At 41.4% G+C, this 12,777-nt stretch overlaps 1 protein-coding gene across 17 annotated transcripts in view; it reads right to left on the bottom strand.

The window, feature by feature from the left end:
* ADGRL3 (adhesion G protein-coupled receptor L3) overlaps nt 1–12,777 on the bottom strand; it is a gene marked incomplete at both ends in the record, with an annotated part of 303,667 nt that overhangs the window by 23,904 nt on the left and 266,986 nt on the right. For 9 of the 17 annotated variants that reach the window (XM_079534785.1, XM_079534788.1, XM_079534781.1 and 6 more), the window contains 2 exons: nt 735–860; nt 3,179–3,347. In XM_079534785.1, the coding sequence (XP_079390911.1) occupies nt 735–860; nt 3,179–3,347 (295 nt within the window). Of the gene's footprint in view, nt 1–734; nt 861–3,178; nt 3,348–6,562; nt 6,590–12,777 lie in introns of all 17 variants that reach the window. The other 8 variants (XM_079534782.1, XM_079534783.1, XM_079534772.1 and 5 more) reach the window with 1 other exon arrangement.

Raw genomic sequence — 12,777 nt, 5'->3', positions numbered from 1 at the left:
CCCAGTGGGTTACTTTAAGAGATAAGCAGAGGTAAATCAAGTGAGATAATGGAACTGATCAAACCACTGAATGTCAGAAACTAAGCCTTTTCACTATGAAGGCTATTGCAGCACTCTTGTAGTCTTTCTTTCTTTCTTTCTTTCTTTCTTTCTCTCCTTCTTTCTTTCTTTCTTTCTTTCTTTCTCTCCTTCTTTCTTTCTTTCTTTCTTTCTTTCTTTCTTTCTTTCTTTCTTTCTTTCTTTCTTTCTTTCTTTCTTTCTTTCTTTCTTTCTTTCTTTCTTTCTTTCTTTCGCAAGAAAAACAGTTATTTTATGATTTCTGTACGTGGTGATAGCAGTGAGATGGCAATTAAAGGACATGCTGGGTTGCAGTACAGCCAATAAAATGCTCCCAAGCTCCTGATCTCCATGGAGAGCAGGTAGGATAGCTCAGGTTATGAGCACTCACCTGCCTCTGAGTGGCAAATGTGGACTTTTTGTGCCCACTGCAATTATTCAGGAGGTTCTTGGAGAGGTACTAATTGCAAACAAATCCCAAGAGAAGCAACCATGTTGAATTCAGGTCTGGGAAATGGGGAAATCTCTGCAGCTGCAATGTAGGTAGCTTTATGGCAGCTTCTTGGACTCCTACCAAACTTGCTGGAGGGTGAGACACAGAGGAGAGCTTCTCACCCAACATGGAAATTGATGCAGAAGTGCCAAGTCTTGGGGCAAGGACAAGAAGCATGGGTTACCTGTGAGCCTGTGGAATATCTTCCAGGTGTCCGTGACCCCGAGGTTTTTCCTGAGCCAATAGAGCTCTCTGTACTTTTCCCACTACAGCAATGTGTGCGCAGGCATTTTCCGTACTCTTTACGTACCTAGCCAAGGAAACAGTAATGGTGGTTAGTGGGCAGCTCCTCCTCCAACCCACAGCCTTAGAATTGTCAACATGGCTGCTGATTTTTCCTTGGTGGTTCATTAAAATGATAGCTATTGTGGGAAATGAGCCTATTTTACACCTTGCAGCTGACTGCTCCTGCAGTGTTAGCTCACCATTTACGAGGGCGTAAGGGACTGCTTTTATCTGGCAAAGCTGCTCATTGACACCAGTCAGTTGTAGCTACCTCTGAGGCACATCAAAGGAGCACTGCAGAAACTACAGATACACTATTTATGACTGAAAATTAATATCCTCATAGATTTGATGTAAACTGGCATATTGGCTCATCAAGGTACTAAAAGTTATTGCTTCTGGCAGGGGACTAAAAAGAAAGATTCCAAAAGAAACATATAAGAGCTACTGATTTTTTTCAAAAAAAAAAAAAATATATATATATATATATATATTTCTTGCAGTTAAACTGAAATTTGAGGAAACTGTACAGCCAGTAGCCCTAGAGACTGTATTGTCAGTCTGTAGGGGCAGCTAGAGCCTGCTTCTCCATAGCACTGTGCCGGGCATGTTTTAAATGGGCACTGCAGGCAAACCTGGACACCTCTTCACCTGCAGGAAAGCAATGTCACCTTCATGGGAACTGTGCTAAGCTGTGCCAGGGCAGGAGCTGGGCTTTGGCTGAGCTTCATGTCTGCGTATGTGTGATTTTAATAGGCAACAACACCCGGAAAGTAAATGGGGCTAGGCTGAAAACGAACACGTTGCAGTGAAAAACCAAACGCAGGTCATGTTGCCCATTGATGAAAAAAAATAATAATAATACACACATGAACTAAAACACCAGTTGTGATTACTTGGAGCACACAGCTGCAAAATGTCTCTAGACCATCTACGAGCATTTGAAAACTCTGCAGAACAACTGTTTAAACAGCAAATTACAGCTTTTTCATTAGGCTTTTCCTTAAGAGCCTGAGACAAACACAATACCACGAGTGCCCAGTACGCTCGAGTGCCTAATCAATCCTTTGCTGAGGGAAAATAATTCAATTGCTTTAATTAGCCACCCACTGCTTGCCTCTCTGCAGCTTTCTGCTGATTTTCTAGCCCATGATAGATAGGATTTTTTTTTCCCCCTCTCAAACCATTCCTCTTTCAGCTCTCAGATCAGAGAGATGCACCCCCCCACAGCCAGCTACTGGTTGCACTCTCCTCTCCTCTATGCAGTTGTAAATCAGGAGCAACCCCAAAGGTATCAGTGGTGGTTTAAGAGCATAGACTGACTTGAGGCAGAATGGCAGAAGGGATTTGAATGCCTACTGAACACCCTAGGAGAGTACAGTGCCATGATGGGATGCTGTGCTGGAGAACCTGAGGCAGCTTAGTTACATTGACAGATTGGGACTCAGATGTATCCACATGTAAACTCTTCTATATGCTTATCTTGGATATAGAGTTTGGCCTGTGAAACCAAGATGTACATCAACAATTATCAGTAGGTTTGCACAGACCGAGAGAGATGTGCACTACTGAGTTCCAGTGGAGAATAAAATGGTTCTTAAAAATATTTATTACTGACTGTCAAAGTTTGTAAATTTGATCTACATATGCATGAGGAGATTTTTATTTCTCTTTTTCCAACTGGGGTTTACCTAAGTTATTCCACTGTTACCTCGCAATGTTAATTGGGGCATATTTCAAGTTCCACCAAGAAGTACTTACTGTGCATGGAAGATTTTCAAAAACCCACATTACAACCAAGCTATGCAAAAGCTAGCGAACTGTTGCAGAGCGTGGCTCCTTCTGCTCTTAAAAAAGTGGGAGAAGCAGCCCGTTACATACTTTCTCCAATATACACTACTACAAAAGGGGCTGTTTCCTGCAAGGACTGCAAATGAAGATGTATAGCCCCATTTTGCTGTGACACACAAGGACCCTCTGGATGCTTGTGGTGCTACTTACGCCTCACACTGGTGTAAGGAAAAGGAGAATCTGGCCAACAGCAGGCAGAGCCCTTTTGCAGGTTTGCTATCGCAAAGCCCTGCAAAGCACGAGTTGCCTTGTGCGCTGCCTCCAATGTGCTCACCGCTAGCACCCTGGCTGCTGAAATGCCATTGCCACATATCTTCGTTATCGCCTCACTCCCCTGCCAGTTTCCAATCTAAATACCACCCCTATTAGGCACACCGACACAAATCTGCTCGATCTGAATTCAGGGCACATGCGCCAACACTATGCTGTGGTTGTTAGGCAACAAAACACACTGTTACCACCGCTTGTGCCGCTGAGAACCGTCTGTCTTACCTTTTTCTGGAGGACACAATGGAAAATGAATATAAACATTCCCTGCAGAGAATTGAATATGGTGAAGAGATACGCCATGATGACTGTGCTTTCATTAATATACATGAGTCCAAATGCCCAGGTCAGTCCTAATAGGCAGAGCAGGGCTATCGCACCTATCACCCAGGACCTGTTAGAAGAAACAAAACAAAAAAAAAAAAGAAAAGGATTGGTCTTTCATCTATAAAATATGGCACATGTCTGCAAACAGGGAGAGCTTTCACCATGGTTTTAGCAAAAAGAAAACAGCACATCAAAGTGAGCTGTAGGGATTTTTGTCTTCAGTTGGATGCAGTTTACAAGTCTTGGAGCTTGAGTAAATATACGAAAATGGAAATGTTATGAGAATGGAAATTCATCATAACCAAAGCGTCTGCAGTGTTTCTGGCTTTTTTTCCCCATTTGTTTAATGTAAAAGCAGTGTTTATGTATATGACACAATGTAGATGCCATTTCTGTAAATGGCAGGAAAAAAAGAAAATAAACCAACCAAAACAACTATGAATGTCACTTTTTTAATGGCCACTGGTTTGCCTGGGGCAGGAGTGCTAGCTGGATTAGCTTCTTTACAACTACCACCAAGACACATTTACTGCTGCCCTTTAGCTGGTCTCCCATAAGACAGCCAGCCAAACTACAACAAGCAGGTACTTGCCAGATCAGCTCCTTGCAAGGACGCTCTCTGACACTGCTTCACACTGCTCCATGGTGAAGGAAAATACAGACATGCATATATGTGCCCACACACCATGTGTGCTCCAACAGCAAACTCTGTCCCAGCAAGCTTCTGCAAGGACAGACAGCATCTAACTGTCTTTCCACTGAGAGAAATGGTGCCTCTCTACTCCTCGGAGAGGCCAAGGACAACCAGAGGACCTGGGCCATGGGATTGCTGTTGCATATCATTTTTTCAGTTGGATTTTAGGCAGGCTGGGAGGGCAGGGGAAACATTCCACATTTCCCCGCTAAATAAAGTTAATCATGTGCTAAATTGACTTCTCAGAGGCTGATCTTCCAATATCAGAAAAAGAGGTAGTGTGGAAAGCAGCATGGGGGCAGACTGGGGACCGGCTCCTGCTCCTAACCACCAACCTCAGTTTCCAAGTTCTTATTTATCTTGACTTTATGAGAATGGCTGCCGCATAGGGGAGAGAACCAGCTACCAGCTGGGAGACACAGCTGCACAGCAAGCAGCACTGTGAGCATCCCTTTGACCTTTCCTTCACGATTCTTTCCTCTTCCCTAGAAACAAGCAGGTACTGCATCATAAAAATGAATGAAATAATACCAATCAGTGATGCCTACTTCTGCACCCCTTCCTCACCATTAACCCGTTGGTTCTCCAGAGCAGATAAGTCTGCAGCCAGCCAATATCTCTGTTTCTTTGACTGCCTGAAGCAGCTCTAGCTGCTACCAAAGGCTCATGGAACAATCTGCCTATGTTTTGGTTAACTGAGATGCTCCAGCCCCGCAGAAACATGAATGGGGTCTGGGAGTATCTGGGTTGCTCTCTCCTAGGCAGGGCATGGGGTAGGAGAGAGAAAGATGAAGCAGCAATAGCTCAGAGGAAAAAGCCCAGTGCAGGGCAGACTGACAGTCTCCCCTGTTAAGACTCCACAGCACCTGCAGCTGTGAATCCCCTTGCTTTTAGCAGGGCTTGTTGCAAACAGAAGCACACTGCTGTTCTATTAATGTTTACTGTTGTTTTTCTTTAGGTATTAGAATGAAAATACAGCAATATTCCTTCCACTGGAGTTTATAAAATATGTATTTTCTGAGCACATGACCAGAAGAGCTCCCCAAGGTAACTGCTTACTTAAGCAGTTCTTTAAAAATCACTATCATGTATCTATCAGACCAGAACAGTTCCTTTGAAGCATTTCCAGCCAATCCCGCTAATAAATATTTAGCATGATGCAAATTGAAAAGGCATTCTCAAAATCCTTTGGTAAGGTAGACACTAGATAACATTTACAGCATTCACCACTTGGTATATTTTTCTCCCTGAGATTCCACCATCAGTGAGAGCACATTATAATTGTAATGGTAAGCCAATTTTAAAAATACAAATCTTTTTATGTTATTAATTAAAAAAAAACCACACAAAAAAAAACCACAAAACAAAAAAACACCAAAAACAAATGAAGTGAAAAATACTGTTTTTTTTTTCCCTCTCCCTTCTCTTTCTCACCATGATCAAAAGGTTCCTCCAATTACAAAGACTTCTAAAAACAATCCACAGAATATCAGGAAACTATACTGCCCTGCACTGCAGCCAACTCTTGAACCCGATTAAAGAGCCTTAGGCTGCAGATGTGTGAAACAGTTATTGAGCAATGAGAGTGGAAATATGCTACCTTTAGTGATGGAAAGGAATCTTTGGGTTAGAAGACCCTCAACAGTGCAAACTGTACGAGATACAGGATTGTGCTTCAGAAAACAGACCTGGAGATAAAGAGGGCATGGAGATTACTTTGAATGGCTCCATCCCGTGCCCGCAGAAAAAAAGGAATCAAGAAATGAAAGAGGATATGGGAATGATGCTGCAGGAATGAACACAAAGGACTCTTCACCAGAAGAACAAACTGAAAGTCTACTGCAAAGTTGGTCAGCTTTTATTCTGTGTTACTGTGCTTTGCTTTTTGGTTGCAAGAGAGAAAGCACGGATGCCCTAAGGCATGTAATTTCTGAGCTTTTTTGGCTTGCTTTGCAGGATTTTTTTTTGGTGTGGCTCATTTGTGGTTTTTGTTTTTCTTTGTACAGACTTGCTGTTGGTTTTCCACAATTTCTCTTTTCCATAGTGCAATTTTGTAACAATAAAGAAACAAACATATAATGTTTTGGTATAATTGAAAATTAGCGACAATTGGGTACTCCACTGTGGAAGGAGATTATCCGCTGAATACAGATTAGTTTGCACTGCACCCATCAGCCAGAATGGGAATCACATGGGTTATCACTCATGCTCTTTTCTGAAAATTTTCTTCTGTATTTACATTACCACAAAGCACCCTCAGTGCTGGAGCACAGTGGACCAGAAGGTTGCTATTGGTATAACAAGTCTGTATTAAACACCATTTCTTCAGAATATTGAATATACTTGAATTCAAGTAACGCCCAATCAAAGAATATACAGCCAATATAGTAGCAATCGGTTGGCAATACATATGCAGAACATTAACTCTGCATGTTAGCTGTATGCCTGGCCATTTTTCTGCACAGTTTGCTCTTCTGCCTCAAATGTGAATGACAGAAGCTTTAATGATTTTTCAATATTGATCTGACAGCTGGTTCATGGGACCACACTGATAAATGAAATTTATCAGCCATTCAGGTCATTCTTACTTGATGAAGGGTCTGTTATCCTCATAGCTAAAGAATGCATAGACATAAAGACAAGAACACCAACATTAGAAATATAATGACATATAGAGAATATAGCTTGCTGCTCATCCCCCCTCCCTTCTCCCATCAGCCACCACCAAAACAAAAGCAAAGAGCATCAAGTGTCATTAGGTATGCTTGCTACATGTGAGCCAGTCTGACTCGCTGCCCTGTGACCGAGTAAGGCTTTGCACATGGAAGCAAGCATGACCAGCTGTGAGCTGCAGCCAGCCCCTCCTTGACTTGGCTCTGACACTGGTCATGCAACTGTCAATTGATTGAAATCTCTGATAAAAAGCCTGGCTCTCACTGAAAAAGACTGCCTTTGGAATTCCAGTATAGCTACACAGAAAGCTTGCACACATCCTTGAAGATAAAATCTCACTGCACTTTCAGTACTCTCCACCTGATACGTTGTAGTGTGTTACTGGAACCTCCTTACTGCTCTTTTTCATAAGCATAATTCCCAACATACTAGTCAGACTACAGCATTATCTTACTTTTGAGAGAATGGTTTCAAGATCTGCCAGTCCCAGCCTCAACCTGGCATGGTCACCCACAGTTTTTTTTGCCCCATTTTTGCCTCACCAAGTCTCTTCAGTGAACTGCAATAGCTTTTCTTCAAGGCTCTGTTTTATCTTCGTACAGGGGAGAAATGTGAAGTTGGTAAACTCAGGTTGCTTTTTAGCTTGAGGTTAACGCTGGGGAGAACTGTCAAAAACACCCAAGCAGTTTGAGCACCATTTCCAACCCATCTGGATGTGGTTGTGCCTAGGAAAGTGCCCAAAGCAAGTGGATGCTTGAACAAGTGAGATATTCAAACACCCAACTCCCAAGCACTTCAAATCCCTACATGCATGGCCTGTAAGACTTAGTCTCTTACATCTCTTACGAAATACACATCTTTCCTTTTCATTTTACCAACTGAAGTGTTGTAAGAAGCTTAACTCTTGTGTTAGCAACAATTCCAGTCTCAAAAAATTACTCCAGAGTGTTTTTTTCCAGGTAAAGTCTGTGAAATCTATCAGTGCTGCATTAATACTGTGTCATTATCTGCAGTACATAAAAACCATCTCTTAGACAAGAAAAAAGCCTTGGAACAGTCTTAGCTCAGAGGAAAATGTAGCTGCTTATTGAAAAACTGAGATTATATTTACAAACAGTGCACGCAAATAATAGCTGAAGCATAAATCCTTGGAAAACCTAAGCTAATGCAGTCAGAGAGGCTGGAGCTACCATGGGTTCTCCAGAACTGATTTGCATGAATTCTTCCCAATTCCTGGAAGTAACCAAGGGATTCAACCCAATTAATTTGAACTAAGCAGCTCTGATTCCTGGAAGCTGGCACCCACAAAAAGCAATTTGTCTCATATAAGAACTGGTACTTATAGCAGGTGAATCTTTGTCGCTCCCTGAAGAAACACATTTCTCTAATAATTACGGAGGAAATCTGAAGGATTGCTTAGGCGAGGGCTTTACTTTCAAATGCCTGAAATTAAAAAGCTGATCTTTAGTGACTGTATTATTTCTGTAACCCTGAAAATCCTACTTTACCCCCTTGTGTTTCTTTGCAATCTAGATGATGGATAGTGGATGGTCTACCAAACCATATCAATACAGAATCCATTTTCTAATCTTAAAAAAGCCCTGGCTTTACCTTGGGGAAAAGACTTCTTAGTGTTAATTACACATCATGTGAAATTCTTTCAAAATCTTATTTAAGTTAGATGTCTTTCAATTTCTGAAAGTACTTTCTGCTTTAATTATGAGAAAGGATTGTTTGTATTTTCTATTTTCTTTCTTTCTTTCTTTTTTTTTTTTTTTTTTAAGTTGCTCAGATTATCTACTTATATCCTTGTTTAGATGCTTAAGGAATTTAAAAGCTAATGCATCCTAAGCTGCTTCCAACAAACTAAAAAGACAGAAGCTTGGAAATCTGTTTCATTGCCTACCTTTAAAAACACAACATGTACCTTTTTGACACAAGGTGACCGAATTGCCAGAATATGTACAGGGGCAGAGAAAATCTGTGAATTATATTTTACAGTGCAACCCACTTCCATGTATGTAAATTAGCATTATCCTGGTTTATCAAGGCCTTTTTTTTCTTTTTTTTTTTTTTTTTTTCTTTTCCAGCAGGAACAGTAAGGCAAGAATTTACACACAGTCATCTTAAAATGCTTCTGAATCAACGATGACTACTATCAGAAAGCAGCTATCCAACTCTCCTTTAAAAAGAACATATGTTAATAAGAACAATATGTTCTTATTTTCAAAAGAGCTTTTTTAAATTTAACGAAGAATGGTATTTGAGCCAGATTTAAACAGCGCATTTAATAAAGACCAATGTAACTATTCAGACTTTCATACGCTACCATTTTACTCAACTCTTTATGATTTAACAAACTCTAATTTATCACTCTTTTGAGAAGTTGAAGTATTTTCCCATATCTGTTACCAGGAAAAGGCCAGAATGGAGTAAGCATGTGGACTTAGAGCTCAGGCCACAAAATACATGCTTTGGCTAGTGAGTAAAACATGCCAAAGTGATGGCATGGCACACAGAACCTTTAGTAGGTGTTATGAGTGATGAAACTCAAATAAAAATAGATGGATGATGTGCACCATCCGATGCATTCAGAAATGCCCACAGAATTCATTTAAGTATGGCACAAATAAAGTACAGACACAGATGTTTCCTGAAGGCAAGCACCAGTGTGACACAAAATAAAGCATACTATTGTCTCCCCTCTGTCTACCAATATGAGGCAATAGGGATGTTTGTTTTCTTTGCCTTTTTTTTTAAGTTTCAAGGATTAGAAAACATCGATTTATTGAACTCCTGAAAATCTACAGGAAGTAGCTGGAAAGTCCAGAACTCCCCTCATAAAGCAGACGGGTTCACTGCTAATTAGTGAAGGAGCGTCTTCATGTGGAGAAAAATCAATAGCAAGCAGTAGAAGAGTGCTTAAAGGATTTGTCTTCACATTTTGTGACAAAGTTACCACATAAGTGGCACAAAGCCAAATCTTTTTCTAATCACCCTCCTCAGGCCACTGATGTTCAGCACAACAACATTCAAGCAATAACTCCCAGGTCTTGTCTTCTAGCTGCTTTGCTTTGATGGCAGGCCCCCATTTCTCCCCAGCCCACTGGTGCTCATTTGTGGGTTCTTGTTTTGAACGCAGATTGGCTTGGCCATGTGCAAGGGGCTGTGTGCCTTTCCGCTTCCTTTGCAGAAGAAACCCCTAGCTTCACACCCTCCCTCAGCCCTGCATGATGCCCCAGCCCAGGTGGGGTAGCCTACGTCTGTCTTCACTCATCAAAGGCAGAAGTACCATTCTTATCCCTCTAAACTTGCCCAGGGAAGTAATGGCTCGCTTTCTGAGATTTGCTCTTAATTATTGCAATTGGAAAGAGCAATTCTGTTGAGCTCATCTAATTTTCTCCAAGTAATTAATTACCCTCTGAATTGCTTACCCTGTTTATTTCCTTTCTCCTAACTTTGCAAAGGTATGCCATGATTATTCAAAACATACTAATGTGTAACCACATATCTGATTGTTTCCACACCATACAGATTCTGCAAAGCCTTTAGACACATTTGTATTTCACAATCAGCACAGGCAGGGCTTGCTGACAAAATATTTAAAATGTATGGCCTTTTAAAACAATAATCATGATTTATGGGTTCACAGAAAGACCTGAGGTATTTAATATCTTCCAGAACACTCTCTCAAATCAATAACCACTGATGGATTTTTTTCTCAACTTCTTAAAGGATGACACCTGTCAGTGGAAAGATTAGTGCTTTACAATCACCATCCGACATTAACACAGCCATCACAAAAGCCATAGATAAAGAGGCAAAACCCAAAGCTAAAACAGTCAGATATTAACCAAACAGTGCTGCAAAAAACACTCATGGAGCACTGGAGAGCAACAAACAGAATCTGATGCTGCAATCAACATCAGTGGGCAAGAAAGGCACACAGATAGAAGTGCCATCTCTGATGTTTTTACAGCACAAGCAGGGTTTCTGTCTCTGGGGTGCACACAAACCCCACACCCTGACTAAATACAAATGTGCTATATCTTCGCTTGGCAGGAAGCTTGTAAGTACTTCATTCTGTGCAGTGTGCAGCATCTCCAAGTGGTTCTGCTGGGTTTGCTTTAGGCTGCCTGCTAAAAGTTTGCTCATGCAGAGATGTAGATGAAGATTACATAGAAGCAGCACTGTGCTAACCATGGGGACTATGAAGCACAGCACTTTCTGGACAAGGTCCAGGAAGTTGTGAAGCCAACCACTGGGCTGATGAATGCATCATACTAATGGACTGCAGCTCTTGCAGCTCTCAAAGCCATATGGGACACAAAGATCATAGCTTGAGCTCCTGAACTTTGTGTAGTGGGAGATTTCCCAAGGGAGAGAAAAACCTATGCCTCATTTTCAGAAGTATCCAGATCATTTGGCCATACTTACAAAAACCAAAAACAAAAAAACAACAACAAAAACTAGTCAAGTCTTGCAGTGACAGAGAACGCTGTGCTGTGCAGTGACAGAGAATGCTAGGCCCAAGCAGTGGCTCAGGATCTCTGGTTTTACCCTACTAACAGGTTTTTCTTTCCTGGACTGGAAATAAAAGGATGGTTCCTTTCTGAAAGGCATCTATGGTGTTGCTGTTTTCTCAGTCTGCTGTCCCAGAAGTTAAAGGAGTCCAAAACTGCGGCATGCAGCACAGCTGGCTGGGAAGGAAAAGTTTTCAACGTGTCATTCTTCGTAGCCCAGTCAAGATGTCTTGCTACTTTGTCAGCAGGGCCATATGAGAATTTTAGAAGAAAGTCTGCTCTTTACAGGCACTGCAATTTTATTTAATACTGAGTTACAGGTAATGCACCAGTCGGGATTTCAGGTCATGGGCTCACTGTGGATCCTGTAACCGTTTGCACTCACTAACTTGTGTTTCAAACTCTGTGCACCTTTCTACCACTCAAGTCAACATATGTACCCCATCACACCTGCACAGAGGTCAGCATGAGTGCACATCAGCCCCTCTCCCTGCTTACTGCCCAATCTGCTGCTTTGCAGAAGGAAGGGACCCCATCCCACTAGGTAACACAGACCTTCAGCTCTTACTTCAGTGGCAACTGAGGATGCTGAAGGTACAGGATTGGCCTTCTACATCCACTGTCATACCCAGGCTCTGGGCTGGGCAGGTTTCTAAGAGCTGGACCCGTATACTATGCTGCATACTCTGCGTGCTCCTAAGAAGCTACAAAGCCAGAAGTAAAGAAGGATTAAAGTGCTTCTGCTCTGCAAGTCCAGTCCCCCATGTGAATCTAATGCGATTAGATTCCAAACCCTTCAGCATCACAAACTATTTCCAAGTTGCAGTGTCTGAAAATCAAAGATCCAGAAGCCAGCAGATGAGTTGACCAAATCTCAGTACAAAAATACGAAATAATCCTTGCTGTCCCCCTACATTTATTTATTTATTTATTTTTAACATCTAAAAGCACAAAAGAAGCTCCTTTTAGCAAAAAGATATTAACACAGTAAATTATTTGTCTATATCAGTAAAGTGAGCACTTCCTGCTGCAGGAGAAGGCATCTTGCATTTTCAAAACCTAACTCATTCCTCACTGCACCAAATCCGGGATGTTTACTTTTTCTGCATTTCAATCAGCTGAGTAAATAAAATGAGATTGGTAACCCTCTGTTCCTGCCAGCACAATACTGCTGTGTTAAATCAAGGATTTCATTTAAACAGTTCAGCAGATGATTTTTGGAAGTTCTATTTAACCTTTATTTTAAATTTCATACCTAACTCCTCATGAATAGTTTTTTATGACTTAAGAAAGCCCACAGGATTTAAGAAACAAGCTAATCTGGAGGATGGAATTAGTCATGTCTCTTTAAATAAAATACATATGTTGAGAAGCAAGAAAATGAGCAGATAATCACACCCATACAACATATGGGGAGAGAAGGATATGGAAATGTTTGTGAAGCTGAAAAGGAGGCACATCATGAAACGGGCTTCTCATCTTTGTGCCTGATGCTGTAGTACGACTGACCCTACTTCCCAGAATGACAGACTTTGTCTACGGCACGTAATTTCCCTTGTCTCTCCCTGCCTGGGCCAGACTCCCTGAAAAAGCCCAGATTCGGCTCC

This window comes from Tetrao urogallus, assembly GCF_951394365.1.
Source record: "Tetrao urogallus genome assembly, chromosome: 4".
NCBI lineage: Eukaryota > Metazoa > Chordata > Aves > Galliformes > Phasianidae > Tetrao > Tetrao urogallus.
This window is presented reverse-complemented; position numbering and strand designations above follow the sequence as displayed.